We start from the raw sequence: 27,208 nt of genomic DNA on the forward strand, positions 1-27,208 counted from the left end.
TAGTACAGTACCTCACACAGTGAGCATGAAAACAACAGATACAGTAGGTTGTGCTCCTGACTAATAAACCAAGTCTCTGTACCTTTAAAAACTGCACCTTAATTGCATAAATCATATTAGCAGCATCTTGAGTTGTAGTTTTCTAAGAATTATCCTGTTGAAAAAATGTAATAAATGCACATGGAATTTTCATTATTTAACAAAGATATCTCCACATACAAGCTTCCCTCTAAGTTGGCAGAGGTTCACTCATGCAAACTATTTGGTTTTCTCTTAATTTTGAAACAGGTTCAACAATTATTTTATCGAGAAGTGTTATCTACCTACCTAGACAATTTCAGACAGGTAGACCTTAATATGTGACACTAGGAAATGAAGGCAAATGCCCTGCATTCTCAAACAGTTGCTGCAATTCAAACTACCCTTCCAGTGACTGACAAGCATATTTTAGACATATGGAAATGCAACCCAGCCATCTTGCCATGAATTTAACTGCTGCCAACTGCAGCACTCAATGAGTGCTTCAAGGGCAACTCTATCAGGATGCCACATCTGTGTATGTTCCAATGGGAAACTGGGCCTCCCACGATAGGCATTTTCTAAGAGTGCCACTACTCTACTCTGCCTTTTCCACTCCAATAGGTTTATTTATCAAGAGCAACAAACACTTTAAAAATGCAGCCCGAGTGCTCATTTGAGTCCTGCTTCCACTTGGCCACACTGGCGGCTGTTTTGAGCCAGAAGAGGCCCAAAGAGGTCTGTGTGACCAAGCAGGAATGTGGAGAATGAAAGCTCCTTCTTCTGGACTTCCCACATCCGAGGTCTGAGGGCCTGCTGAAGGCCAGCACTGCAAGCAGAAAGCCAGGCACATGGCAACACAGAGCTCACAGCTAACTTCTGCAGGAGGCCCAGCTGGAATCCTGGATGCACAGCTGTCGCTGGTTGGCCTTGATATGACCAAAAGGGGAATGTCTTTGATTGTTTTGTTTATTTCACATCTTTTTGTGTATTTTTTAACATCCAAATAAATACTTTGGTCTCAGACACTCTCTAGTAAGCAATGACAGACTGAGTACCTGGGGCATGGCCAGCGAATCTCATAAGTTATTGTAGAGATCCCACTCACTACATGAGTTATCCAAAGCACTTTTGAAGCATGTTTCATTTGGCCAGTTTAAATGAAGCATTCAACTGATAATATTGAGCGAGGTGCTGTGTACACTGGATCTAATCCCAGTAGGACATCAATCTGGCACAGCCCCTAACAGGTCCTCTAGCCCATGGTGCAGGGATGCCAGCCTCTCCATCCCAAGCACAACACCACTCCAGACCCACACTAGGGAAGCTTGATCTTGCATAGCCTGGTATAGTTTCCCAGTACAATTCTACAAGCCAACTGCTCACTCATGGTGCATAAAATGCAAGGTGTTGAGCCACGAACTGCAAAACATTGCAATGAAGCCCTCTCAGGTAGTCAGAGATGTTGCAAGCACAGTGGAGGATCCTGCATAAATGTGAATTAGACCATTGTGCAGTAAGGCAACCCTATTTTTTTATTACCTGTTTCTTGGAACTGTGCCATTTAAAAGATTTCAGTTTTAAAAGCTATTCCTCCCCACTGGTTGAGCACAGTATAAGACAGAGCAAACTAGACAGACACAAGGCAGTACAATGTGGCTTGAATATCATTAGAGAAGGAGAGGCTCGACAGAGATTTAGCTTACAGCGTGTTTGCCAAATCTCCCAGATCAAGCCTCCACAGTTAGTCCTCACCAACCAGGGAAACATTTAATGATGCCAGAATGAGCCCCTGTCAAAACGCCCTCATGGGACTGGGCCTTTGAAAAGCTGGGTGGAGCCAGCTTGCCTGCAAGGTGATGCCTTGTCCAAGGTCATGGACACCTTATTCCTACCTTCTCCTCCCATTCCTACTCACAAACATTACTGGAAAGAGATGGGCGCATGACATGGACCTTCTGCCACAGCCTGGAGTGACATCCTGGGGCAGTGACCTGATGCTGGATATCCCTGTTAATGGCACGCTTTGTGATCCCAGAACTTTTCATTTCCTGCTGCCTCTCTGCGGCACAGTTCACGATCTCCAGTTGTCGTCACTCTCTTGGATATCTCTGTGCGTGTGACATGAGTGAGGCTGCCAGGGGACGAGGACAAGGGAAAGAGGCAAGAACACTGAACTTGGACAAGGTAGTCATGAGCCAGATGAAGGAAAAGTTTCTTTCTGTGTCTGGTCTTGTTCAATTTCCAAGTCAAAGATTCTGATGAAAGAAGAAAAAAACAAGTGTAATTTATTAATTATCAAAGCAAAAAAGCATTAGGTGATATTCTAAGGCTTTTGTTCAGCTGCTTATAACTATTGCCAATGCAGTAAGTTCCTTTTCCGTGAGATCTCCACTTGAACAATGAACATTCTTGTAAGAATACTGTTGAAACTGAAGGCTGAATAATCCTGATTCAAGTCAGGACGGAGCATGCCGAGTGAATCCCTTTCTTGGAGTTGGGCAGGGCTGACAGCAAGAGAAGCCAGCAGTACTGAACTGCAGAGGTGAATTCAGGCAACATTATACTGTGAAATACCAATGCCCATCTCACAGAGGACTTCTGTGTTTTGAAGACCACACTTAGTTTCCACAGTCATCACTCTGATGAGATGTGTCAGGCAATCTGATCCTTCAAGTAGCTCTATTTACACACCGTTCCCACCAGGCCCCAGAGAGCTCATGAAAAATTAAAAAGAAATGTAAAATATGAATGAAATGATCACCAGCGCATAAAAGCTGTGTTCTTCTCAGAAGGTATTTTACATGTAATAAGAAGAGGCTTTTGCTTCTATTTTCAACTAAAAATTTTCAATTTTCAAGCCTCTGTGAAAAAAAAAGGGGCCTTCAAGAGCGTGTCTCAGAGCTACAGAGTCAAATATATGAATATATTGAAAAGATTCAGGTTCCTTAACTTGATGCTGTTTTACCAGAGAAAGTGTAGAGTTGAAGAAAAAGATGAACATTTGGGTATACAATAACATAGACACCATAGCTACAGAACCGAACATCAGAGCATGTGGTGATAACCACTCTCAGCTTAAATTCTGCCTGGTGACCGTAATATTTAACTTATGGCAACCTGATGACTCCTGTCCTTTATTCTGGGCGTTGTGCATTGGCACTCTCAGCTGACTTCTCTGGAGCACTTCCTCAGTTTTTAGAAATTACCCTGGAAACAATCGTAGCCCCACTACTGAGGTCTATCAGCTGAGTGAGTCCTAGTATGTATGAAATCAAGTTTATAATATGAACATTGTGGATAAGTGTTTCCTAGACTGCCAAATTTTGATGCCAAAGAAAATTGCTGCCGGTGCAAAGCATTTCCTTGTGCTCTACTCTGATTTCAATTTAAATGGGAGACTGCACTTTTTCTAAGGGTACAGAACACTTAAAGGAAAAACAATCCTAAAACATGTCATTTTTGGATAATAAAGTTACTTCAGAATGACCACATATGCCACATGAATTTCATGGAGTCTTTTCACCATATTGCAAGGCTATGGGCTATGAGTAGCATCCTTTCCAAATGGGCGTGTTGTCTTTGATGTTCAAAAGCACACTGAGCCAGTGTGAGCTCCTGCAAAAGAGTTTTTCCCTTCTTGCCCTGCCTTTGCCCTGGTGAAGTACCTGTTTCTGAAGCCCTCGGCCTCCACAGCCTGTGTGTTCTTTGGAGCAGCCCCCAGCATCACCCTCTCAGCAGCACTGGACACGCTTAGCACCATGCACGTGGATGGCAGAAGGCCCAAATACACCTTCCTCAGCAAGCTCTGGTGTCCTGCCATGACAAACGCTGCCCTGGCCCTGCAACCTATCCCTGGCAAGCCCACATGGAAACTGACAGGCTTCTATTTTGCTTTAGTTCATGGAACTGTGGGGTTTTTGTTGTTGTTGTTGTTGTTTTTTAATGAGGCTCCTGCTTGAAGTGGAAGGGAGCAAACTCTGCCTTCCATCCTCAGCAAGGTCACAGCAAGCTCAGCTGGCCACCTGCACCATTTTTTGTGTTTCTCCCTTGCCTTTTATTATAGAAGGATATCGAGAAATGGTCAGGAGAGTCTCTTCTCTCTGGCATAATTTGGGAATGGATCTATAACATAACAACATTTATATATAATGGCTTGAAATATTTGTGTGAAAAGGTCTCTCTCCCCCTTCCTCCTCCCTCTACTCATAAGACATAAATGTCTTCTTGTGGAAAATCACTTTTTAAATTATCCAAATTCCACATGATTAAAACAATTTTAAGCAAGTGAATTGATTTTTGCATTACATAGATAAAAGGCATTGGGAGCGACAGCCCCACACCCACGTAACAGGAAGGCTCAAGCATTACATTTCTCCACATTCACAGGGCCCACTATCGACCGCTGTACCTACACCAAGCGATGTTCTTCTCACGCACCAATTACAAACTGTCAGAACACATACACGTAATCCTTCATATCAAGAACCGTTCATGCAATTTTTAAAGACCTCACTGTGAGCCGTGGTACCTACACACTAAGGTCTTCGACAAAATACTGTATCTATGAAACCACCAGTACCAAAGGCCTCAGGAATAGTGCTTTTGAGGAGATCAGATGCAAAATAAGCACAGCTTTTGTTAAAGCCGGGACATCAGATTTCACCAGTGCTAAATTTGTTCTCCTTCTGTATGTGAATGGACGGATTTTGTAACTAGATGCCACACATTTGTATCATTTATCCTGGTATAACACAGTGAGGTATCTCTCCAGACAAGGCAAACCACACAACTAATTTCTAGCCACTGGGACCATGCTGCATGGCAGAACCCACTTCAGAAAAACAGAACAGATAACACATGCTAGGGGATCACCTGGAGCAAACTTTTATGGTCCCAACAACAGCAAGCTGTGGGGGAAATCAGGCTGGTAGCAGTGCTAATGGCTCAGCTTTGATACTGGACAATTGGGGGTGCCCATGTTTAAGTAACAGAGAGGAACAGTGAAAGAAGGAGAGAAAGCACCAAGAAAGCTTCAGAAGTATTGTATAAATACAAAAGTACTCCTAATCATTAGTAGTTTCAGTTCAGTCTGTCATCTAGGCTACTGTAATTATGGGTTGAATACTTTTCTAAGTTTTTTCTTAGCAGTTAATATAGCAGAAATTGCAGAAACCAGGCTATTTACGAAGCAGGCAGTGAGCAGACATCCCTCATAGACACTGGCGCTTTGATTTCTTGTAGAGGGTCTGATTGCACTCTGGCAAGCTATACTCACTTATTTGTTTGCACTTGTTCTTTGCAGTGCCCCAGATTTCTGCTTTGAAAAACACAGCACTACGACAACTACCATACAAAATAAAACTGCCTGTCACCTTTCATAAAAAGACTTAAAGAAACTATGCAACGTCTACTGCTTGCTAAAGAGGAAAGAGAAATACATAAATCAGCAGGACAAGGCTCTGCACACACCTTGCATTCGCCAGGCTGCAGCACACGCCGCAGGAAACCTTCACGCCAGTTCCTGGATTGCCTTGCTGCTCTCCTTGGCTTTCTTACAGGTGTACAGCCACTTGATGATGCGGGCATTGCGCTCAATCACCGAGGTGCTGCTGGGGACCTGCTCTGTGAGCTCATCCTCCAGCAGCCCCTCGTCCCCGCTATGCCGTGTGAAATCGCTCTCGGACGTGGCCACACTGATGCTGCGGATCTTGAAGGAGACGTTGTCGGACACCACCGAGAAGTTCTCTCTCCCCAAATCCTCGATGACCTCCTGTTCCAGGCCACAGAACTTGAAGAACGTGTCAAACTCAGAGAAAGATTTGGAGTAGCGAGAGCTGATGTCCGACTGAGAGCGATGGAGACCTCTCCTCTTCACCTCCTTGACCTCTTCAGGAGGTGCAGGCAACGTAGAGGGCTTCTCACGTTCTGTTGTACAAACTCCTGGCTCTTCGGTGCTCACCGTGACAGCGTGCTCAGCTCCACAACCACCAGGCTCAGAGACAGCGAGTTCAGCCGGGTGAGGCTCTTTGCTCTCGGAGGCAGAGCCGTCCTCCATAATGACTCTGGGCACCCCAGGGGAAGCCAACTGCTTCTCCTTGCCGGGCCCCTGGAAGAACCTCCTCACCAAGCTGCCTCGCGAGCCGTCCTGGCTCTGTCCTCTCCCCAGCTCGCACTTCTGGCGGTAGATCACCAGGGAGTCGGGCCGGCCCTGCCTCCTGGGGGTGCTGCGCCGGGCGATGGGGGGGCCGTGCTGCAGGGGGCCCCGCCACGCGCACCCCGCCTTCGCCCTCTCCAGCGGTTTCGCGCCCTTCCCTCTGCCCAAATCCCTGCTCGTTTTGGTGCTCTCCACCGAGCAGCTCTCGCTGCTGCACTCCGAGGCCGAGCTCAGCACGATGACGGGCTCCTGCTTGGTGCTGATTACCTGCTGACTTTTCACATACTTGGCCTTATCGGCTGCCAGCCTCTCCGCCGCGCTCCTCCGGCCGGGAGTGCCGGCCCCCAGCTGCCGGCGGAGGTACTCCGGCCCCTTGTTGAGCAGCCGCACGCTGAAAGACGAGTGCAGGTCGGAGATGGCGTGCATTTTCACGGCCCGGCTGATTTCAGTGGGCATAGCAGCTTCAGCTCCGCGGCTCCCGCTTCCAGTCCCGGGAGATTTAAAAAAAAAAAAAAAAAAAAAAAAAAAAAAAAAAAAAAAAGAGGAAAAAAAAGCGAATAAACAGCTCCAAACGCAGCGTGCGCTCCGTGTGCGTGCCCGCGCGTGTGCCCGTGCCTTGCGCGCCCGCCCCGCGCCGCCTCACGCCGCCCCACGCCGCCCCACGCCGCCGCGCACCCACTCGCGCTCCGCCCGGCCCCGCAGCCCGGCCTGCCCCGCCCCGCGCCCGTCACCGCGGGAGCGTCGCTGACGAGGCCCCGGGCGGTCCCGTGCCGCGAGCAGAGACACGGGAGGGCTTCTCCCCGGGGATCAGCCGGCTCCGCGCAGGACCACTCCAAACTCAGACCCTATGTCCGAGCGCGTCGTTCAAACGCTTCTTGAACTCCGGCCGTAACGCTGCCCTGGGGAGCCTTTGCTCGGACCCGACCACCATCTCGGTTAAAAAGAGCGTGCGAGACCCTCATGCCCTTCGTGGGGCACCCGCAGCGCCAGCAAGGTGTCTGCTCATGGCCCGTGGCCGTGCAGTGGATGCGCACTTGCAAAATGTCATGGAATGGCTTCAAGTTGAAGCGCACCTGGTAAATCTTTGCCCTTCAGAATCACAGGGCAAGCTTCCAAAGGGGCAGGGCTCCGTGTGGGGCTGGAGTTCCGAGCAGCCCTGCGCACAGCCGCTTCCCGTGCTTCAAATGCCCAACGTTAAACACGTGAGTCACAGCCATCACCTGGGGCGGTCTGGGCACGCAGTGTTGCACCCAACGTTTACTCATGTCATCTCGTGGGAGATGCATCTGCTTCGTGGTCACTAAGAGCACAGCAGAAAGCTTTATTCTGAATAGAGAAAACAAAAGCCAGCTTACATCTCTGAGGTTTTTCCCTCTTAACTCTTTCATTTTGTTTGTTTTCCAACATGTCTACAATTTCAGTGGGATTATAATAACAGAATGCTTTTGTGATGATTGACTCACTCAATATTTACAGTCACTGAATTGTGGCAAACATGTTTACAAAGAGAAAGATGGAACACACAAAAAAATATACCAGGCATCGTTTGTGCCAAGAAAGCATAGGTCAGGTGCTGGGTATGGATCCTACCCTTCATCATATGTGAGCAGATGGCGGCGGTCTGAGCACCACTTAAGCGTAGGGTAGGAAGGCAGTAGCTCTGTGCTCACATCCCCCAGGATGCTGCCCCAATGGAACCCTGTGCTGGTGGCCATCCCCAGAGCTGTGTCAGCACTGGCTTTCTGTGATTCTATGATTCAGACACAGGTGTGTGAGAAGCAGGAGCTGAGCATCTCTGTGTCCAGTGGAGCAGCACTGTTGGCTTTTCTTGGGCACTTCTGGCTTTTCTGGGGGTATATCAATGGTTTCTGTGCAGTTTTGGAACCATGCGGTTCCATGTGGTTTTAAGGGACTGTGTTGGTCATGGTGCAACTCCCCAAACACACTGCAGGAAATATGTGGTTATATTTGGGTGTTATGAGTGGAGTGGTTTCACCAGTGCCCTCAGTGCAAAGCTAGGAGTCTCCCAGTGTGCTGAAAGCATGGACCACATTTTAGCCCAGTGTCGTAGACAAGCACAGCAGACTTTTGTGAGATGTTCTCCCTGTGGCAAGGGAAGGGTTAAGAAGTGAACCCTTCAGTGAAGACTCACTTGAAATAACCATAGACAGAAAATTCCCTTTCCAACATGGTTCACCATCTGGTCTTGTCCTTAATTTTGCTTCCTTTTTGCCCCTCAACTTCTAGGTCTGAACTCAAGAAGCCCCTCAACACGTACTTCTGCCTATTCCTAACAGCAACACCAGAGGAGATGCTTGCATTAATCATGACTGAAACCCACGTCACACTTTGGTTTCCCTTTGGCTGCAGTTCTTGTGCATATATAGAATGGGCACACAAAAGGTAAAGCTGGCTCACATACCAGCTTACTCAAAAATTAATGGTCTCAAAAAAGTAAGAGGTAGTACTAAAGGTATAAGTGCAGTTGATGCCTCAGGAGTCCCTTACTATTAAGGCAGCTCATGCACAGATAGGTGAAAGTATAGTTAATATTGTTACATGTTTCAGTGCTTCGTGGAAAGCTGGGCTTATGGAGAAGAATAATTTCTTCTGACAATGAATCTTAGCAATAAGCCAACAGATGTGATGAATTTATTAGTGAGATTAATGAGATTAATGTTTCATTCCTGTCCTCATACTGACAATTTTTTCCTTCAACAGTTTGGAGTTCTGTGACACTGTTCAGTGAAACAGCACTGATTCACATTTCTCCATGCACCTTAACATTTTTCCCCCAGTTTCTTGTATCTTCTGTCTCTGAGCTTTAAGAAAACACAAGAAATCTCAGATATGATTTGTTTGCATTCACTTGAAGTAATGAAAAGAATGAATCTACTTGAGTATTGGTAAGAGTGGCTCTATTAAGCAATATCAATTCATGTCTTGATTAAAACACAGCTTTATTCACTCTTTTCTATATGCAAAGGCCACTCTAAACTTTTGTCACTATACAAGAGCTTTGTGTTCGGAGCTGATATATATAAGAAGTTTCCCCGTCACTTAATATTTCTCGTGTTCTAAATACACGCCTAGAAGACAAACCAGGACATTTTGCATGAAATGCTGTTTTCCTTTGAGGAATTTCCTCTGCTCATTGAAAATGATTGAAAATGTGAGTTTTGATTCTCCACAAAGTGCACATTACTATAATTTCTTCTGCTTTTTTCATCTGACTTTCTTCCTATGTGAGATACTTCTTTCTGCATGCTGTGATGATAATGACATTTAAAGTAGGAGAAGAATCTTCCCAGGACCAGAAAGTATTGTAAGCAACGAAACTGTCCAGGCTTGTCTGCCCTGTGGTAAGGTACATTAATATAGCAGTTATTTTAAATATATTTAGGCAAAGTATTTATGATATTTAAAATTTGCATGATCTGGAGTATTTATATATAAGTATCTTGGATTTAGCTCTTACACTTAAGGATATACTCTCACAACACTCAGCAAAGAGCAAGCCATTGCGTTTCTTCTTTTTGCAGAGCATGGCGAGACACCGTGCATTATAAGAGCCCCAAGCCAGTCACCTTTGACCCTGGTCCAGTGGAGGCATACAGACACCAAAATGGACGTAGTGACAGCAGCACTGTCCCCTCAGCCTGGCAGCTCCCACACGGTCTCTCTTTGGCAGTGATGCACTGAGCAAAGGTAAGCAAAGCAAATCCTACACTCCCTAAGCCTTAGCTGCCAGCAGTTTTTCCACTTAGTGGAAGTGACACTGGCCAGCATTTAAAGTTATCACTAAACACAAAGCAGTTGAATTTGTCTTTTTGTGGGAGGTAACACAAACCACTTATTTGTTTGCATTAATAAGAGATGCGCCCTGAGCACACAGTGGTTGGAAAGTCAGGAGCAGGACAGCTCAGCAGGGTGGTGGCTTCCCCATTGTGACACGCTATGTGGTGCCACTGAGTGTCCTGTCTGCTGCAAAGCAGACTGCAAAGCATTTGGGCAAAGTAAAGCAGCCATGAGGCAGAAACTAATAGTATAAGCCATCTGTCTCCAAGGGGGAATGTCAGCTTTTTCAAGATGAAATCAGAGCGGGTAACAATTCAGCCTCATTTTCATACAGTGGAAGAGAGATGCATGCCTGTACATCTTCAGTCAGAAACTGGAGAACCAGGGCTTAGGATCTGTTCAGCAAGGATTTTGGTAGAGGCAGCCCTGCATCACTCCTACATGCTGTGTTTTAGCACTGCCAACTCACTTAGCATCTTTTCCAAATCTCATAATTCCAGGTTGTTTGGATCATTAAACAATTTAACATCCCAGTCAGAAAACAACATCATTGTAAAATCAGTCCAGCTTGTTCACTACTGTTACTAGTGGCTTCTATATTTATATAAAATTATTATGGAAACTCCGTGTGTACCACTTTCCGGGTTGAAGAAGTGACACGGATCTTCACTGATTCAATTTATACCACATTGATTCATGCCATTGTATTGAGAGGCTTATTAAAACAAGAAGAAAAGTGATGCAATGACAGCAAGAGACATAAGGAAGGATGACATGTATTACAACATGTATTACACCAGGCACTACTAATGGGGAGGCTGTAAGCCATGACACCTCTCCTCTCCTCTCCTCTCCTCTCCTCTCCTCTCCTCTCCTCTCCTCTCCTCTCCTCTCCTCTCCTCTCCTCTCCTCTCCTCTCCTCTCCTCTCCTCTCCTCTCCTCTCCTCTCCTCTCCTCTCCTCTCCTCTCCTCTCCTCTCCTCTCCTCTCCTCTCCTCTCCTCTCCTCTCCTCTCCTCTCCTCTCCTCTCCTCTCCTCTCCTCTCCTCTCCTCTCCTCTCCTCTCCTCTCCTCTCCTCTCCTCTCCTCTCCTCCCCCCTCCTCTCCTCCCCTCTCCTCCCCTCTCCTCTCCTCCCCTCTCCTCTCCTCCCCTCCCCTCCCCTTTTGGCTCTGTAATGTACTCAAGCTCTTTTTTTCAGACACCTCTGACATGCCTAAGACAAAAAGTCCAACCTAAATTTTGGTACCTAGCATGTTTATGTGTGTGTTAAAATGTTGAGAATGATTAAAAGTTTGACCAATTAAACATGTTTTGAGGAATCAAAATCATTGAATGCCTTGTAAAAGGATGAGGTAGAGCCAGAACGTCTGCAGTAAAATGCAGCTACAGTGTTGAAATCCTTTATGAAATGCTTGCATTAAAATAAAATGCACTCAGTAGAAGTTGCTTCTGTCACATGTAAGTCTTATAAATGTTTCCCACACTCTTTTGTAACCACAGCAATAGCTTGCAGTTCTGAAACTGCACCTTTGAGCAGTCACAAACACTTCACAAACCAACAAAGCTTCTACACAGTCACTTCACCCAGCACAGAGATGGGGTTGGGCACTTCTTTAAGTACTTTATATTTATAGGGAGCATTGCTGCAGTATCTCTCAATCATCAGCATATTTTATCCATACAGTATTCCCATAGGGAAGCACTGTTAGACTGGTCTCACAGTCAGGGAAAATTCCCTTTTATGTAACCTAAGGCTAAACCCCATACAGGTTTCAACACTGTACAGATTCCTCTTGCTATGGGGAACTTCCAGCATTTACGTATCACTGGATACTCAGAACTATCTCTGCTATTTCCTTGTCTTGTAGATGCCTAAAATAATAATTGCAAAATTTTTGTTGTAACCATGCCATGACATCATGTGTCTACCAATAGGCACAAACACCATCACACATCTCTTACTGTGGCCAAGAAGTTGAAAGACACAGAGCACCCTTGCATCGTGTGGATTCCTCTGCTTATTGTCACACCTGAACAGTCCCTGAGTGCATCTGTCAGATTAGGAAGCACGTGACATGATTACTGCACCTCTGACACATTCATTCAGGCACTCACTGCAGGCAATCCCATTACTTGTCCTATTTTTCTTATTCATTTTCTATAGGATAAATGAAAAGTTTTATAGTAAGTGGTGATTCACTAATTCAGAAATACACATATCAAGGCCAATATTCAAGAGAGAAGTCATGGGAGTTTTGGCACTGCATCATTCCATACCACAGCTGAGTACAGGTCCCCTTCCTTGCTTTAGTAGTAAAGTCCCATCAGTGACCGCACTGATCTTTCAGAATTCAGGAGACACACTGTATATTTTCATTATCTAATAAGCTCCAGCAGTGCTTTGGGCTTGGCAGTTTCTCAAGATTAGTCTGGTTGCAACGAGGATGGCAACACACAAAACAAATCCGAGCCAAACTGAGCTCCATTTATATATAGCTGCATAGAGGTATTGAATCACCTTACATGGATATAAGTCCTGGTGCTTGAAGAAATACACCTATCAGTCAAACAACAAAACAACACAAATTTCCTATAGAGCACAGTGCCAGAGTTTTAAACTTTTGAACATATGTAACATGTTAAGCACATCATCTTCTTTCTACACTCTTAATAATAATTTGGATGAGATCATGACTGCTGCCTTCGTAAAGATTTCTCATGTTTATGTAATTTTGTCTATCAGATACAGCAGTTTTCCTAGTCAGTGATTGCAAATTTTTGGCTCTCTTTTTTATGTAATCTATGAAGACCTGGTTGAAGAGAACCATTTTTATGTACCTTCTATACATTCATTCAGATCTGGAAGAGATCTACATGGTCTCTGTAGCAGAGTTACCAGCCATTGCTAAGATGCCTGGTGATTTTTATGTTTTTCAAGAACTTTAAGTCTTTCTTAACATATAGGTATGCAGTTCAGTTCTTGATGGACATGTGATAGTTAAAAGGAGACTGCTGAGGTACAGGCTACCTATAGGCTCCAGAGGATAATTGCTTTTTACTGTGGTAGGCATGAGAAGTATGCAAATCTAGGAGAGCTGATAAATGTGTTTGTATGTATTTCTGCAACTTTTCTGGGCTTCTCAAGTTCTCTGGCTTAAGAGCTCCTTCTGGAATTTAGATGGGAAAAATGAACTAAATTATCAACAGAGTTCCCCTGGCAAGGACAAACTTTTATACTGAATGGCCATCAGTCACAATGTCTGAAGGTGTGCTGGTTTGTCCTTTCACTTCCTGAGGACTTTTGTTCAGTTCTGACATAAGAGGCAAATATCTTCCAAGCTTAAAAGGGAGGCTGCAGTCTGATCTCTATGTATGTACAGGGGAGATACACAGGTTTTGTTTCCTTTGCCTAACTTTGGGAGTTAACACAGGATATTTACCATTCCCAGCTATCTTGTTTGGCTAACAAGAGAGTTAAACAGTGTAGATGTGGGCAAATCATGTCTACTTTAGTCTTGTGGCCAGAGGGTAAATCTGAGCCCATAGAGTGAATCCTCAGCATAAATTTAATTCATTAGTTCCTGACCTTCTGTAGATATTCACTATAATGTGCAACAGTTGTGTACATATGCTAATTCCAAGTTTGACTGAGAATGTTTGATAAATTTCAATTTCGAATTGGGGAGCTTAGTTTTGACAAAACCTGAGAATGTCTGTGTTGTAATTGAGTGACATAGCTTTTTACATTGGGAAATAAGGCTATGTGCAACAATGCTCATGAATGCCCTTCCCTTTGCATTTCAGAATCCTAAATACACTCCAGCATCTCCTGAGCTCTGCATTGTGACAGTAGAGCGTTCCCAGAACTTTTAGGATGACCTGACTACAGAATCTTGATTTACAGGATTTATCTTGAAAGTGGTAACCGATTTCTTCTAATCTGATTGACTCTAAAGATTAAATAACATCTTGGATAATGAGAGTAAAATGGCTTAGCTGTTCTGTATAATTATATTAATTCCAAAGCTATACAAAACAAATAAACATAAGCCCCAGTATTCAAGCCTCGTTAGGTTTATGTTGCAACAGCTACATTAAACAAAATTACAGATTCAGTCAGATCTTATCCTGCTGGTGTCGAAGCAGCTGCTCTGGACAGGCTCACACAGTTATTCATGCTGCAGAGTATTTCTGGGAAAAACTGGTCCAAATTTCTTTAGCAAACAGATCCACCCCTGCCCTGCAAACATTACCTCATGCAGTATCAAGATGTTCAACCCTGGCTTGAGCTGGGGTATGTCCACTTCAGATTTATGACAGGAACAAAAAGAAAGCAATTCTCTGGGAAAGTTAAGCAAACACCTTGCTGCTACTTCCTCCTGTAATGCTCTCATGCTACCTTGTAAGTATGAATGGCAGCGACCAAAGTTCATGCAAAGTGCAGTTCCTGCAAGGCTGGGAACTACTGAACTATGGGCATTCATATATGGATCTTATCTCTTTCCCAAGAAAGAAGATTTAGTAGGAAGAGAGGAACTAGAAACACTATAGATTTAGGTCATTTATCCCATATGACCATTCAGTATCCAATCAGGAGTTTATCAGTCAGACTTCTATTTATGTATTTTTTTGCAAGTACTGTTGGAATAGGAACTATAGAGCATCTCTGTGAAACAGCCTAGGTATTTAAGGCATTTGCAGAAATTCTTTTCAAAAGAAGAATTAAAAGGAAAATTCTTTCTGGTTTTCTAAAGTAGATGCCCAAGACTTTTGGGGTCCTACTAGAATCTGAGCTGCACGCTAGAGAGGGAATGGGGGGAAAAGTCTGTTGGATTTCTTTGTCTGAGAATTGGTGAAATTTTATTGATGGACTCTCTGTGATTTGCATCAAGCCTCAGATCCCAGGAGTGATTTCTGTGAAGACTGCTGTGGAGGAGGAAGAGCTGTAGGCATGCATGTGCCTAACAGCATGATGAGCTGGCTTTAGAGGCTGTCAGTGGTGAGACAGAACAAGGCACGTGCTGTGACCTGCTGGCTCAAGTCTCATCCCACGTTGGCTTCATTTTAGAGGCCTCCAATTACTTTTCTCCAGGACCAGAATTTCTACTGGGTGCTGTTGGAGAGATTTTACTCACACAGCTTCTCTGGAGGGTACACAGGCAGTGCTGCCTGAGGTCTGGCTCCTTTTGCCCTCCATCATCTGCAATCTACGTCTCACTCCCTCAGAGGTGTGCTCCCTAGAATGGTAGACTGGTAGACTACAGGTCAACCCTCATTTTTCAGGCATTTTGGAGCTTTCAAGTCAAGCTTATGCTCTTGTGAGGCCCCACCTGGAGTACTGTGTCCGGGTCTGGAGCCCCCAGTACAAGAAAGACAGAGAGCTGTTGGAGAGGGTCCAGAGGAGGGCCACGAAGACGATCAGGGGACTGGAGTACCTCTCCTACAAAGACAGGCTGAAGGAACTGGGCTTGTTCAGCCTGGAGAAAAGAAGGCTGCAGGGTGACCGCATTGCAGCCTTTCAATACCTAAAGGGAGCCTACAAACAGGAGTGGAATCAACTCTTTGAAAGGGTAGATAACGGCAGGACAAGGGGAAATGGTTTTAAGTTGAGGGAGGAAAGACTGAGGTTGGATGTCAGGGGGAAATTCTTTACAGAGAGAGTGGTGAGGTGCTGGAACAGGCTGCCCAGAGAGGTTGTGGATACCCCATCCAAGGCCAGATTGGATGGGGCCCTGAGCATCCTGGTCAAGTATTAAATGTGGAGGTTGGTGGCCCTGCATGTGGCAGGGAGGTTGGAGCTTCATGATCCTTGAGTTCCCTTCCAACCCTGGCCATTCTGTGGTCTGAGATTTTTCACTGGAGGGAAAAAAAGGCCTCTACTTGATATCCTTTTTGTTTCAATAGAAAATCTGTTATTTTAGTACTGACTGTACTTAAGAAGGAGACTTGTAATATAGGCTGAGTAGGACTCATTACTTGTTATTAAAAGTTAAAGACTAACTGCAGATAGTAATTACAAAATGACTTTAACTTTCTTCTGCAAAAATAGCTTCTGTAATGACATTTTCTAACCCCCTCAAAAAACTAGTCACTCCCTAAAAAAATCACGTTAAAATATTTTAATGATTTAATTGTATTTTTTCTTTCACATAGCAAGAAAATAGTTTAATTATTCTGGTCACTTATTTAGGATCTGTGTCCGTCTTTGGAAAGTGAAGAAAATAAAAGTTAATGCACAACTCAACTGATGCAGTATGTTACAGAAAACAAGGTTAGCTAAAATCCTTTGGTTTAAGACCACAACTAAGTAATAAAATAGCAGACATTTTTCACAGCCCATCATCAGGTCCAACCTTTTCATTATTTGCATCTCAGATTATTCGGGGAATTCTAATCCCAAAACTATGAAATAAGTTTCCTGGTCAAGGGGTAATGTGATTCTGTGATTTTGAAATACGGAGCTTTGTGCACCTCGTGTGGGATTCTCCCAGTGACCCCAACTTACAGAGCAAATTTGATCCTTCTCATTTTGTAGCAGTGAGCATCCCACGAACTGAAGCACCTTCCCAAGGGGAAAGGATGGTTTATAAATGGGTGCCAGCTGTGCTGGGTCCATGGCGCCCATGCAAAAAGTGGATATTCCCTTGCATCTCCTGCTGTACCTCCTGACATAGGGTGCAGTGCTCAGATCAGCACAATTTCTTCTCTTGAGCTAACTCCCTCTGAGGATGGAAGACCAACTGTTTGCACTTGTTTTCCTGGAGAAGACCAGCTCTCAAGGAGGGGAAAGTGACCACTGTTTGGATGTGTGTCAGCAAGGCACTAGGACTACGTAGCCATAGAGTAAGGGAGCAGGGAAGAATCCTGCAAATTCAGCCCCTGTCTGAATCTGTGTGCTTCCTTGTGGTGCTTGGAACTGCCCTCTGCTCTTCTTGCAGCAGAGCCAACATTTGCTGAACCATATGTGAATCACTTGACACTTGCACAGACTTGTTGAGAACACTAAAGTCATCTTCAAGACCAAAATGTTCTGGGTTTTCTTCTTTTCCTTCCTTTTTGTGACTTCTGCTTCAGCCAAGTTAAAATATAAGAGCATGACAGGGATGAAAGGTGATGGTGAAAAATTGCAGTGTGTTCTTATAGCCTTTGAACCAAAAATGGGGCCTTTGGGAAGTATCATTTCATGCTTTTATGTTATGAACAGCCCCAGTCCCCACTGTCTTCACTTGGAGATACGGGCATGCAGCATCATGCAAATCTGTTTGCTCAGAGATACAGTCAGTCAAGAAGTAAAGATAACTTGCATTCTGTTAGCTAGCCAAAAATATCAATGCCTTTTGATAATCAATTGAAAATTGCCTCTTACAGAAGGGCAGAGCACAAAGGCTGCGAATCACATCAATCCCACCTTATCTTCCAGAATTGCAGTGAAGAATGCATTTTCTCCAATATGAATGAGAATATTCCTTCCCCTTCTCTTGAAACCCAGACTATCCCTCTACACAAAATATTTCTGCTCTGCTTGGTGCTGACTGTGTAACAAACTTCCACAATGCGCACATTTGGGAACATGGTCCAAGACCATAGTTTACACAATGCACACTTCTTTGTAGATCAACATTAGAAATGATGCCAGTGCTCATGGAAATGGAGGCTGCATTCAACAGCACAACAGCAGCAAGCTTAAGCATTCTTTGCCAGCAATACTGTTCGTCCCTGAGTCTGCTCTGTGTGGCTGGAGACAGTGGTAAGGACTTTTAGATCATTGGCAGTCTCTAGGTGACAGCTTTGCACCAGGGAAGGTTGAAGTGCTTTTACCACCATTCGTGATGTTACCTCTGTCAGAGAATACAACCCTGTCCATCTTTCCCATTTCCTTCCCCGTTTCATCTCCTGCTCTCCATTACCAATTCCTCCCCACCTCCCCCCGGCTATTGCCAAGCCAGCAGCAGCCTGCAGGCCAGCAGCCTCCCCCATCACATGCATGCTAATTGGGGCCTGATGAGAAGCATTTGCTTTCCCCTCCATGTCTCCTGCAACGTGTGGCCGCCCAGCTGGGTCTCTGGCTCAATCCCCAGCTCCGTGTCTCTCGGCTCTTTCCCAGAACAGAGCAGATGTTCATTCTGCTCCCTATGGAGACAGCCGGCTGCTCCCACTGCCATGTCATGGACCCACTCGTGCTTGGTGCCAGCCAGCTGGGATGTTTGGAGTCCTTGACCTGGATTCTTCTCGACAGGGAAACACTCATCCTGCAGTGAACATGAGCGTTTTATCCCTTAAAGAGAAAACAGGAACCCTCCAAGAACAGATAATAATCATATTGAGAAATACACACAGAATAGTGCAAAGACTCATTTTCAAGTAGTAATGTGGAGACTGCAAACAGCCATATCCTCTCACTATGGGCAAGAAAGGTCCTCACATGCACACACAACTCGGTTATATAGTGCTAATTCTTCTCTGTGTCTAGAACAGTTTTAATGGAGTTCAGGTGGGATTTTTTTTTTCAGTCAGATCTTCGGATCATCTCCTTTTATTGTACATTGATTTGAATTTTAGAAGAATCTCAGATTTTCTAACTGGATCTTTTTTGATAAAATTAGTCTTGAGTACAGTATGTCCCAGCTACTAATGGGCAATTTATGGGATGCAGTCCAGCATGGATGGCAGGCCCTTAAATCATAGAATCATAGAATATCCTGAGCTGGATATATCCTGTGAAACCCACAAGGAACATCGAGTCCAGCTCCTGGCTCCACACAGGGCGACTCAAATTCAAACCCTATGTCAGAGAGCGTTGTCCAAACACTTCTTGAACTCCGGAAGCTTGGGGCCATGACCACTGCCCTGGTGAGCCTGTGCCAGTGTATAAAACCTTGCAGTACCTTTTACTAGTTCCCAACCTGGCCCTTCCCTGTGATTCCACTGCCATTCCATCTAGCCCCATTACTGTCACAGAGAGCAGAGCTCAGCGCTATCCCTCTGCTCCCTGTGAGGAGCTGCAGATACCACGAGATCTCCCCTCAGCCTGCTCTGCTCTGGACTGAACAAACCCATGGACCTCAGCTGCTCCTCATACACCTTCCTCTCCAGACCCTTCCCTATCTTTGTAGCCCTCCTTTGGACACTTTCTAATAGTTTTATCTCCTTCTTATATTGTAGTGCCCAAATTGCACATGGTGCTCGAGGTGAAGCTGAGTGCAGAGTGCAGAGAACCTCACCCAGTCAGTTCTGTCCTGACATTCCCCAAGATGGCAGCAAGAAACTGAACTTCAGCCTCTCCATTTCAGGATTCCTGTCAGATCTGGTCTTCCATCTCCAAACATGTGGTTGTGAGAGTGTGTGATAGGTGTGTGCTGTGCCAAAGGGATAACATCTTCAGTTCTTTCCCAAAGACCACAGAAGCTTCACTCCAGCTCTACTCCTGCAGACAGGATGCTGCCAGAAATATCTTGTACAGCTGCAATGCAGTTCATCCTTAGGATGTTTTCTTTACTGTGTTCTATTGTATTGTTCATTCCAAGGAAAAGATTTCATTAAAAGCATGGTGTGGGAAATCTTAACTTCACTGTAAGAAGTCACTAAATTCGTTTTCCTTGAGAGCCAAGAAAATTTAAGTTGGTCATCTTTGGCCTTTAATGCATTGTTTTTATAACATATTGTGTTAATTACGTCCTGATCCCAGCTTACTCACAAGCCAGCGGGAAAAAACCATTTTTGACAAGTACAAGGAGTTCTCCCAAGTGTGTGGGTTGGAAAAGAATAAATGTAGAAGAGGGAGAACTCTGCCACCACATAGTTTTGGTTTTTGGTGTTTTTTTTTTTTTTGTGTGTGTTAAAATATTGCGATTGGCTTTAATCTTTTTATCACTTGACTGTATCAAAGTAGTTAAAGATCATAGAAGGTGCTGAAAATTATGAACAGTGCTTTCTTTGAGTTATTATTCATAATAAATTGCTCTGCTGGAATGAGACCAGCAGAAATAATAAGTGATGGACTGGTGTGAAGCCAAATTAAGATATGTAATGCTGTCAAGCCAGATGTGTAAACTTGTTCTTTCTGAACAGGAGATGTATGTTTGATTGTAGATCTGCAAAATCTGTCATGTAAACTGAGGGGAAAAATACATGACATTGTCTCTGACTCTGTTTCCATTGTGTTCCAGTGAGCCTTCAGAACATTGGTCAGAAACAATTGACTCGTATGCTTAAAATGTACAAATGGACCAGCTGTTCTCTGGATGCTGTGTGAGAATGCTATTGAGGTACTGGGTTTGAGCAAAGGTGCCAGTCTTGTGGCCGTGCCTTATGAGCTTTGCACACATTAATTCTTTTCCAAAATTCACTAAGCTGAATGAGACAAAGGATTTTCAAGCAAACTGCCTGAGAATCTGCACATATATGGCACTCTAAATCACCTCCTCATAAAGGGAGATCCTAAGGGAAGATCTTCAGGCTTTGTGTTTCTGGCAGATAACTCATCATTCTGCTTAGTTGGCATTGAGATACAGAACTACTTAGAGAGAAAAAAATTTGTGTTTGGGAATGTAGGGGTAGGTTGGCATGCTTTGTAACTCAGGCTTTCACACACAAGATAATTATGTTTTCAAGAGTCAGCTTCTTTGCCTTCTGAGTGTGGATGCTAGTACTCATCAATAGCTATTAAAGGTCTGAGCTTTGGGAGTGCAGTACAGTACGAGATTTCTCTCGTACTTATTATTAGTAAGCTAGTTGAGAAACAGGATATTCATAACAGTAAGTGCTAATAGCATATTATAAATGCATCAGAACAAAGCAAAATACTGCAACTGTCATTACTGAGCAAGAAATATTGCCATTTACCCTCATTACAGCAATTTTTTATTCTTTTAGGTTTGCTCGTATATCTAAAGCGGCTCTGCTCTTTAGTACAGTGCAGATTATAGCTGCCTGGATACACTTGAGTGCTTGGACAGTTGATGGTAATTGTGCCTTTTGCCTCTCTCCAGGCTAATGTGATCCTCAATTCCTCACACTGCAATACTCTTTCAGAAACCTGCATCATGCAGAGTACAATATGTGGTCCATTATGTAAAATGCATTATTACATCTTGCTTCCTTGAGCTATTATTTATCATCTTCATTGTTTTTTTCTATGTTTTGCTTTTCCTGGGAAGTTATGTTTCTTAACAATATATCTGATCATTTATGTTTGGCTGGGTTTTGCAATGACAGTCCTAAAATGCTGTCAGCATGGTGCCCTTTTCTTTACATCTGTTTGCAGCCCTCTATAATTCCTTGAATTTATTTGAGTGGTAAAAGGCCCAGGTAATTAATATCTTTAACGACATTTTGAGCGAGTATACACTACAAGAAGGTAAAGAATAATGCCAGAAGCTGTCAGATTGCTAATCATGGTTTATTTGAGCAGCATTATTAATGACATTCTCTGGATAGTTAATTCCTCACTTTTCTTTAGCTGAGGCCTAACTAGATGATATGACCACCAAAAATCCATTTATTCTTTTCTTGCATACAAAGGCAAAATACACCTTTAAATAGGGTTCAGACACATATAAATCATATCATGTTGTCATATATGTAAGGAGGTATAATATATCCAATAATAAAGAAGGATAGAAAACAGGCTCCTTTCTCAGCCAAGTTTATGGGTAACATATACAATTGTATAATGGCATATAAGTTTCACATAAATGATCATCTACATGAAAATACGAGGTTGAATTTAATGAATACAGGAGGATGGGGTATAGGAGAAGCAGCAGCTGGAAATGGGTGTAATAAAAATATGAAGGATTGTACTTGATGAGTCCAAAGCTCCAGGTAGCCCAGTGCCCTTCTGCTGGCAGGGACCAGCAGTGGATGCTTAGAGAGCACATGCAGGAGCCTGGCAGGGATGCTGCAATATGTCTGCCTCCCTTTGGTATAAGCACATTTATTTTCATCAACTCAAAGATTGCCCATGTTGTAATCTATTTAATTGATCCAACTCTTGCTGACCATGAAGCTTTCTCCAGCCTATCTGGCGTTTAATGAAACTTTCAGAAATTCTTCTGGGCATCACTATTTCTGATCAGAGAAGACAAAATGTATGTTTTTATGTATATATATATATATATATATAAACACCAAACCACTGTAAGTACAAATGAGAAATGTATGTAATGTCTTCTTAAATACAGATTCAAGAGGAAGTTTCATAGAATACACATAAAGATTGCAGAAGGCAAGTAAGTCTTCATGCTGTAGAGCATAGGATGTCAGGAATTTGAAATTGGTATGGAATTCCACAGCAATTTGGCACTTAAGTTGTGAACGTTTAGCTGTGAAATATGTATTAGTAGAGCATGAAATTCCTACAGGAAAAGTAGCATCTGTGTTTACTGATTGTTGTCTATTACTAACACTTCTAAGCCTGCAGTACCCTTAACTAGAACAACACTATTTTCTGGGACGTGACTAAATACTTGACATGTTTTTTTTTACTGTAGAAGCTTAAAAACAATTTATAAGAGAGGAGCAACATAGTAAAAGGATCTCCTAACTGCTGTTTATTTCACATTGCTGGAAATAATGCATAAGAGAAAATACCTGTATGTTACTTTTACAGTGACAGCAGGGTCATAAAAATTGAGTGGTTCTATAAAACTGGAAATCATTTTGAGGATGGTAAATGGAGCAATAACAGTGTCTAGCAGAGATGCTGTCATTTTACTCTTGCCACTTTACAAAATGCCTACAATATTCAATTTCTACACCATTTAGATGAAAAGCTGGAATGGATAAGTCAAATTGTATTTACATGGCATACAGTAGATGTGGGCAAATGTATATGACAAAAGTAGCACTCCGTCTTACTCCAGTGTTTCTAAGATCTCGTATGGAGTATCAAATCTTGGTGGTATATGAAGACAACAGGGCTGAAGAGCCAATGCCTTTGTGTTGCTGTCTTCCACTTCTTTCCAATAGCATTTAAAGAAGATGTTGCATTATTTTCCACATCTGGGTCTAAACTTCTCTCAGTACCCAGTACACAGGGAGAAAAAGGTATTTGTTTTTAGGCATTTGGAAATGCTTGCACCTCAGTTTCCTATTTCTAGTCAGTTTGTACCCACTGAATTAAACTGACTTTTATGGGATTTTACACTCATAACCTCTGCATTCATGGGAGCATGGAAAATGTTCTCAGGTCCTCCTGCCCTGGGGACAATGACTCGAAAGTGAATCATGGTAGAAGGATCATGCTCATCTTCTGGCCCTTCCTCTGGTGCGATATAACTTGCTGACATCCCTGTTTTGACTTTTATGTTGTATTAAGCAACCAGCCTTAAAGACCAACTAAAAATACACATTACAATATCTGCTATTTTTATACCTGGGTACACAATATACTTTGCTTTTCTGAAGAAAAAAATAATTTTCTCTCATCTAAATCGTGTGCATGCTCCAGATGTAGTGCCTTCCTCTTAAATAACAGATGCACTTAAATTTGCCTACACTGACCTCCCATTGGCTTCAGCAGGACAATTCATGTGGTTAAAATTAAGCAAGTATAGGCACTTTCACTGTCATCAGTATGTCATTATATGCCCTCAGGAACTCTGCAGCTTGATGAGATCATCTTTATTTTGTATAAATAAATAAAAACTTCAAGACTAAAATAATCCAAAAAAAGTTTTTGAAGAGCTGTGAAAGAAGAATGACATGACAGGAATCAGATTTGCCAGTTACAGTGAGGATGCAGTGTCATGCAAATATGGGCAGTGAGGGCACTAGGGAGTTGCTAGTCTGGCTCTGTTTCAGCAAGTTCTCCGAAGAACAGACCATGTTCCTGGTCGCAGCGCATAGTGTGATGAGGCAGCTCAGCAGTTGGGTAGGATACTTATAATCAAAGAGATCCAGGGCCATGGCTATCATGCGGTGGCTGCTGCTTCATTTGCACTGTTCCTTTTGACTAAATATTTTGAAAATCTGGGGTCTAGCTCCTCCCTTATTACAACATGAAACTTCATTTCCTTTGATGGCTTCTCTGCTCTGGATTGTACATTCCTCAGTGCACCTAATTGCAAGGAAGACCAAAGTGCCCTCCTTCTTCTCTGTTACCTTTGTATGAGTCAGTAACAGATTTGTCCGTGTTTACAGCACAGATTGTGGTCTTCATAAGGGATTAATTTTGCACAGCTTAGGAGAAATACTGTTTTTATATCCACTGCTGTTTGAAGCTGACCATAAAGAAAGGCTGAGGCAGCTGCGCTTTTTCAGCCTTGAGAAGAGAAAGCTACAGGGACACCTCACTGAAGCCTCCCAGTATTTAAAGGGAGCTTATAATCAGGATGGAGACTGACTTTTTTACATGGACAAGTGATAGGACAAGGGGGGATGGTTTTAAACTAAAAGAAGGGAGATTTAATGTAGATATTAGGGAGAAATTTTTCACTCAAAGGATGGTGAGGCACTGGAACAGGTTGCCCAGAGAGGTTATGGATGCTCCATTCCTGGAAGTATTCAAAGGCAGCTTGTCTGGGGCCCTGGGCAGCCTCGTCTAGTGATTGACATCCCTGCTAGTGGGAGGGGGTTGCAACTATATGATCTTTAAGGTCCCTTCCAACTTAAGCTTTGCTGTAATTCTGTAACTAAGCCCACATCAGAATATTTTACTGGCTTAGGGTAACAAGTTTTCAGCGTGCAGCTTCCCAGGCACATGGCCTAATTTCTACCTGGAATTGCTCAAATGGGCAGAAAGGATCTGAACTTTCTGTATGTTATAACATAATCTCATATATTGAATTACACTGGAATAAATACAGACAGAAAATTATAACTTCTCATTCTGTCTTCTAGGAAACCCATAGATACGTATGAGATCAGTGCAAAACACAGGTACACTAGCTTACAAAATTACTGTCAGTTAACTGAGTCCACCCTTTGACAATTTGTCCAAAGTATGATAGAACATACAAGTTAGTGCAAAGCTTTGTGATGAAAGCAAGAGAACAGGACAGAAGTTTTGTTCAACACAGGCTAGACAGACCTTTTGATCTTTGACGTGCAAAGCAGACAGAGTTCAGTGCAGTAGAAACTGCTTGATCAGTTGAGAAGAATAAAGGATGTCACAGGTATCTCCAAACCTCTGATTCAAATTTATCGGTGATTCTACCATTTTATTTTCCAGGTAGCTAAAATTATACTCTACTGAGCTAACAACTAATGAGTTAAAATAGCTAAATTTTATTTTCTTAAAGAAAAAAAAAATGCAGCAAGATTCAAAACTGACATTTGAGCAGTGTGTATAATATAAACCTTGCTATGGTGTGAATAGACACTAATATTATGGGATGTAGCCCCTTCAATACACTGTTTTGGCAGCTTATCCCTTGGAGTATGCGTAACTTGAAAGCCTTTTGTACAGAAGCTTTTTCCTCAGATGCTGCCTTAAGGGAAAGATGAATTGGTTTGTAGCAGTAGATGAGGAGCTGAAGGTCAAGATAAAATTCTGTTTTCTAAAATATATTCTGCTGCTTAATCTAATCCTTTGTGAGCTCAAGAACACAGCAGAATTTAGAGGAAGGAAGTGGAAAAACGTTGGCAACTTAATTAAAATAATTGGTGATGTTTTAAGGGAAGAAACTGTGTACAGAGAAGGAAGCAGAGGACAAGTACAGGAAGGGTAGTACAGTAGAAGATGAATCTTTTTCTCAAAATAAAACCTATGTCTTAGTCAAGTATCCCCATAAATCTGCAGCATAGCCTAGGATTTCAGAATTAAATCCTTTTCTTACTGAAATACATTTTTGAGAGGGAGTTTCCAGAGCTCTTTTTAAGAATCTAGCAAAGCAAAAACATAACTAGAATGTATAAGATTCCAGTTAAGCTAACCAAAATTGTACTTTTTGATAGTCATTGGGTTTGTTTATTTGGAAAGATTTATTTGGCAGATCCCCAGTCCTCCTGCTGCTCTCCTTGGGCTGCAGCTCCATGCTGGGCTGCTTCTGTGGGGTATCCATGGGCTGCAGCCTTCAGGCCTTGCACACTGCTGTGCCATAGGCTCCTCTATGGCTGCATGGGGAGATCTGTTCTGTGTGTTGCCCGTGAGCTGCAGAAGGATGGCCTGCTTCTCCATGGGCCTCTGTTCGGCTGCAGGGAGCCGTTGTTCCGCGCATGGAGTTCCTCCTGCCTCTTATGTGTGTGCATGGCTGCTTCTCCTCCATTTCACACTTCTTTCTCTCACAGTGTTTTTTACCTTTTCTCAAATATGTTTCCCTTCAGGTGCCCCTATTTGGCTGCTGGACCCAGCCCTGCTGTGCAGCGGGGCCATTGGAGTTGGGCCCAAAGGGGCCACCCCACAGCCTTCCCCAGACAACACTATGCCACAATACGATGATGCATGACCCTCTCCTGTCTTCCCATTGTTTTACATAAATGATTCTGAGATCAGTTGGATAACAGTTCCCCATAGAGAGGACTGAAGCATCTTGGAAGTTTCTCTCTTCACTTTTTCCTGAATGCAGATATTTTCCTACACATTAAATGATAATTGTGGGTGGGAAAATGAGTTCAAGCTTGTGATGTGAGTTGTGGATAGGGACAGCAGTGGTTTTAGTCAGGTGGCCTACAGCAGAAAATCTGATTGTGTTCAGCATCTTCACTGTTTCAGTGACTTGTAATTGATAGAGAAAGAGAAATATATCTCAGTGGGAAAGTTTTTAGGCTACTTTTTGGTCAATTGCCAGTAACACAGATCCTGATGTATTTAGCGTAAGGGGAAATGACTGCCAAGTCTCTCAAGGGGCTGCTTTGTAATTGCTCTTACTGAAGCATTGTTATTATCACTAATAAAAGGGTTGGAATTAAGAAAACAGCTCTCATGCTTGGGAGCCAAATGTGCAAGGGGAAAATGAAGTAAGTGAGCAGATATCAACAGTTGTCAGCATCTGAAATCTCCAGTGGTGGTGATACAGGAGGTAGAATGTTAATTGCTTTCCTGGTAGATGCCTTCTAATATAGAACTACTGAGAGCCTTTTGTAGTCCTACAAGCTTTATTCAAAATTCAAAAAATTCTTTGCTCATCAGTGCATACCAGTCCAATTGACTTTTAATTTCATGTTTCCCTACAGATTTTCAGCTGATGTTAATAAATGACTGTACATGGCACACACGTTTGAAGGATTCACTTCAGAAAACGTTGAAAAAAGATTTTATGCTAATGTAACTACTGTTTGTATTTCCGTGCCCTGG

General features: G+C 43.2%; 1 protein-coding gene across 1 annotated transcript; it reads right to left on the minus strand.

The window, feature by feature from the left end:
• Positions 1 to 5,530: 5,530 nt before the first annotated feature.
• Positions 5,531 to 6,631, minus strand: FAM110C (family with sequence similarity 110 member C; the record flags this gene model as incomplete). The annotated part of the gene is made up of 1 exon (XM_079550756.1): positions 5,531 to 6,631. The coding sequence occupies one exon, from the start codon at positions 6,629 to 6,631 to the stop codon at positions 5,531 to 5,533; it is 1,101 nt and encodes a 366-aa protein (XP_079406882.1).
• Between the last annotated feature and the right edge of the window lie 20,577 nt (positions 6,632 to 27,208).

This window comes from Tetrao urogallus (genome assembly GCF_951394365.1).
Source record: "Tetrao urogallus genome assembly, chromosome: 2".
Lineage (NCBI taxonomy): Eukaryota > Metazoa > Chordata > Aves > Galliformes > Phasianidae > Tetrao > Tetrao urogallus.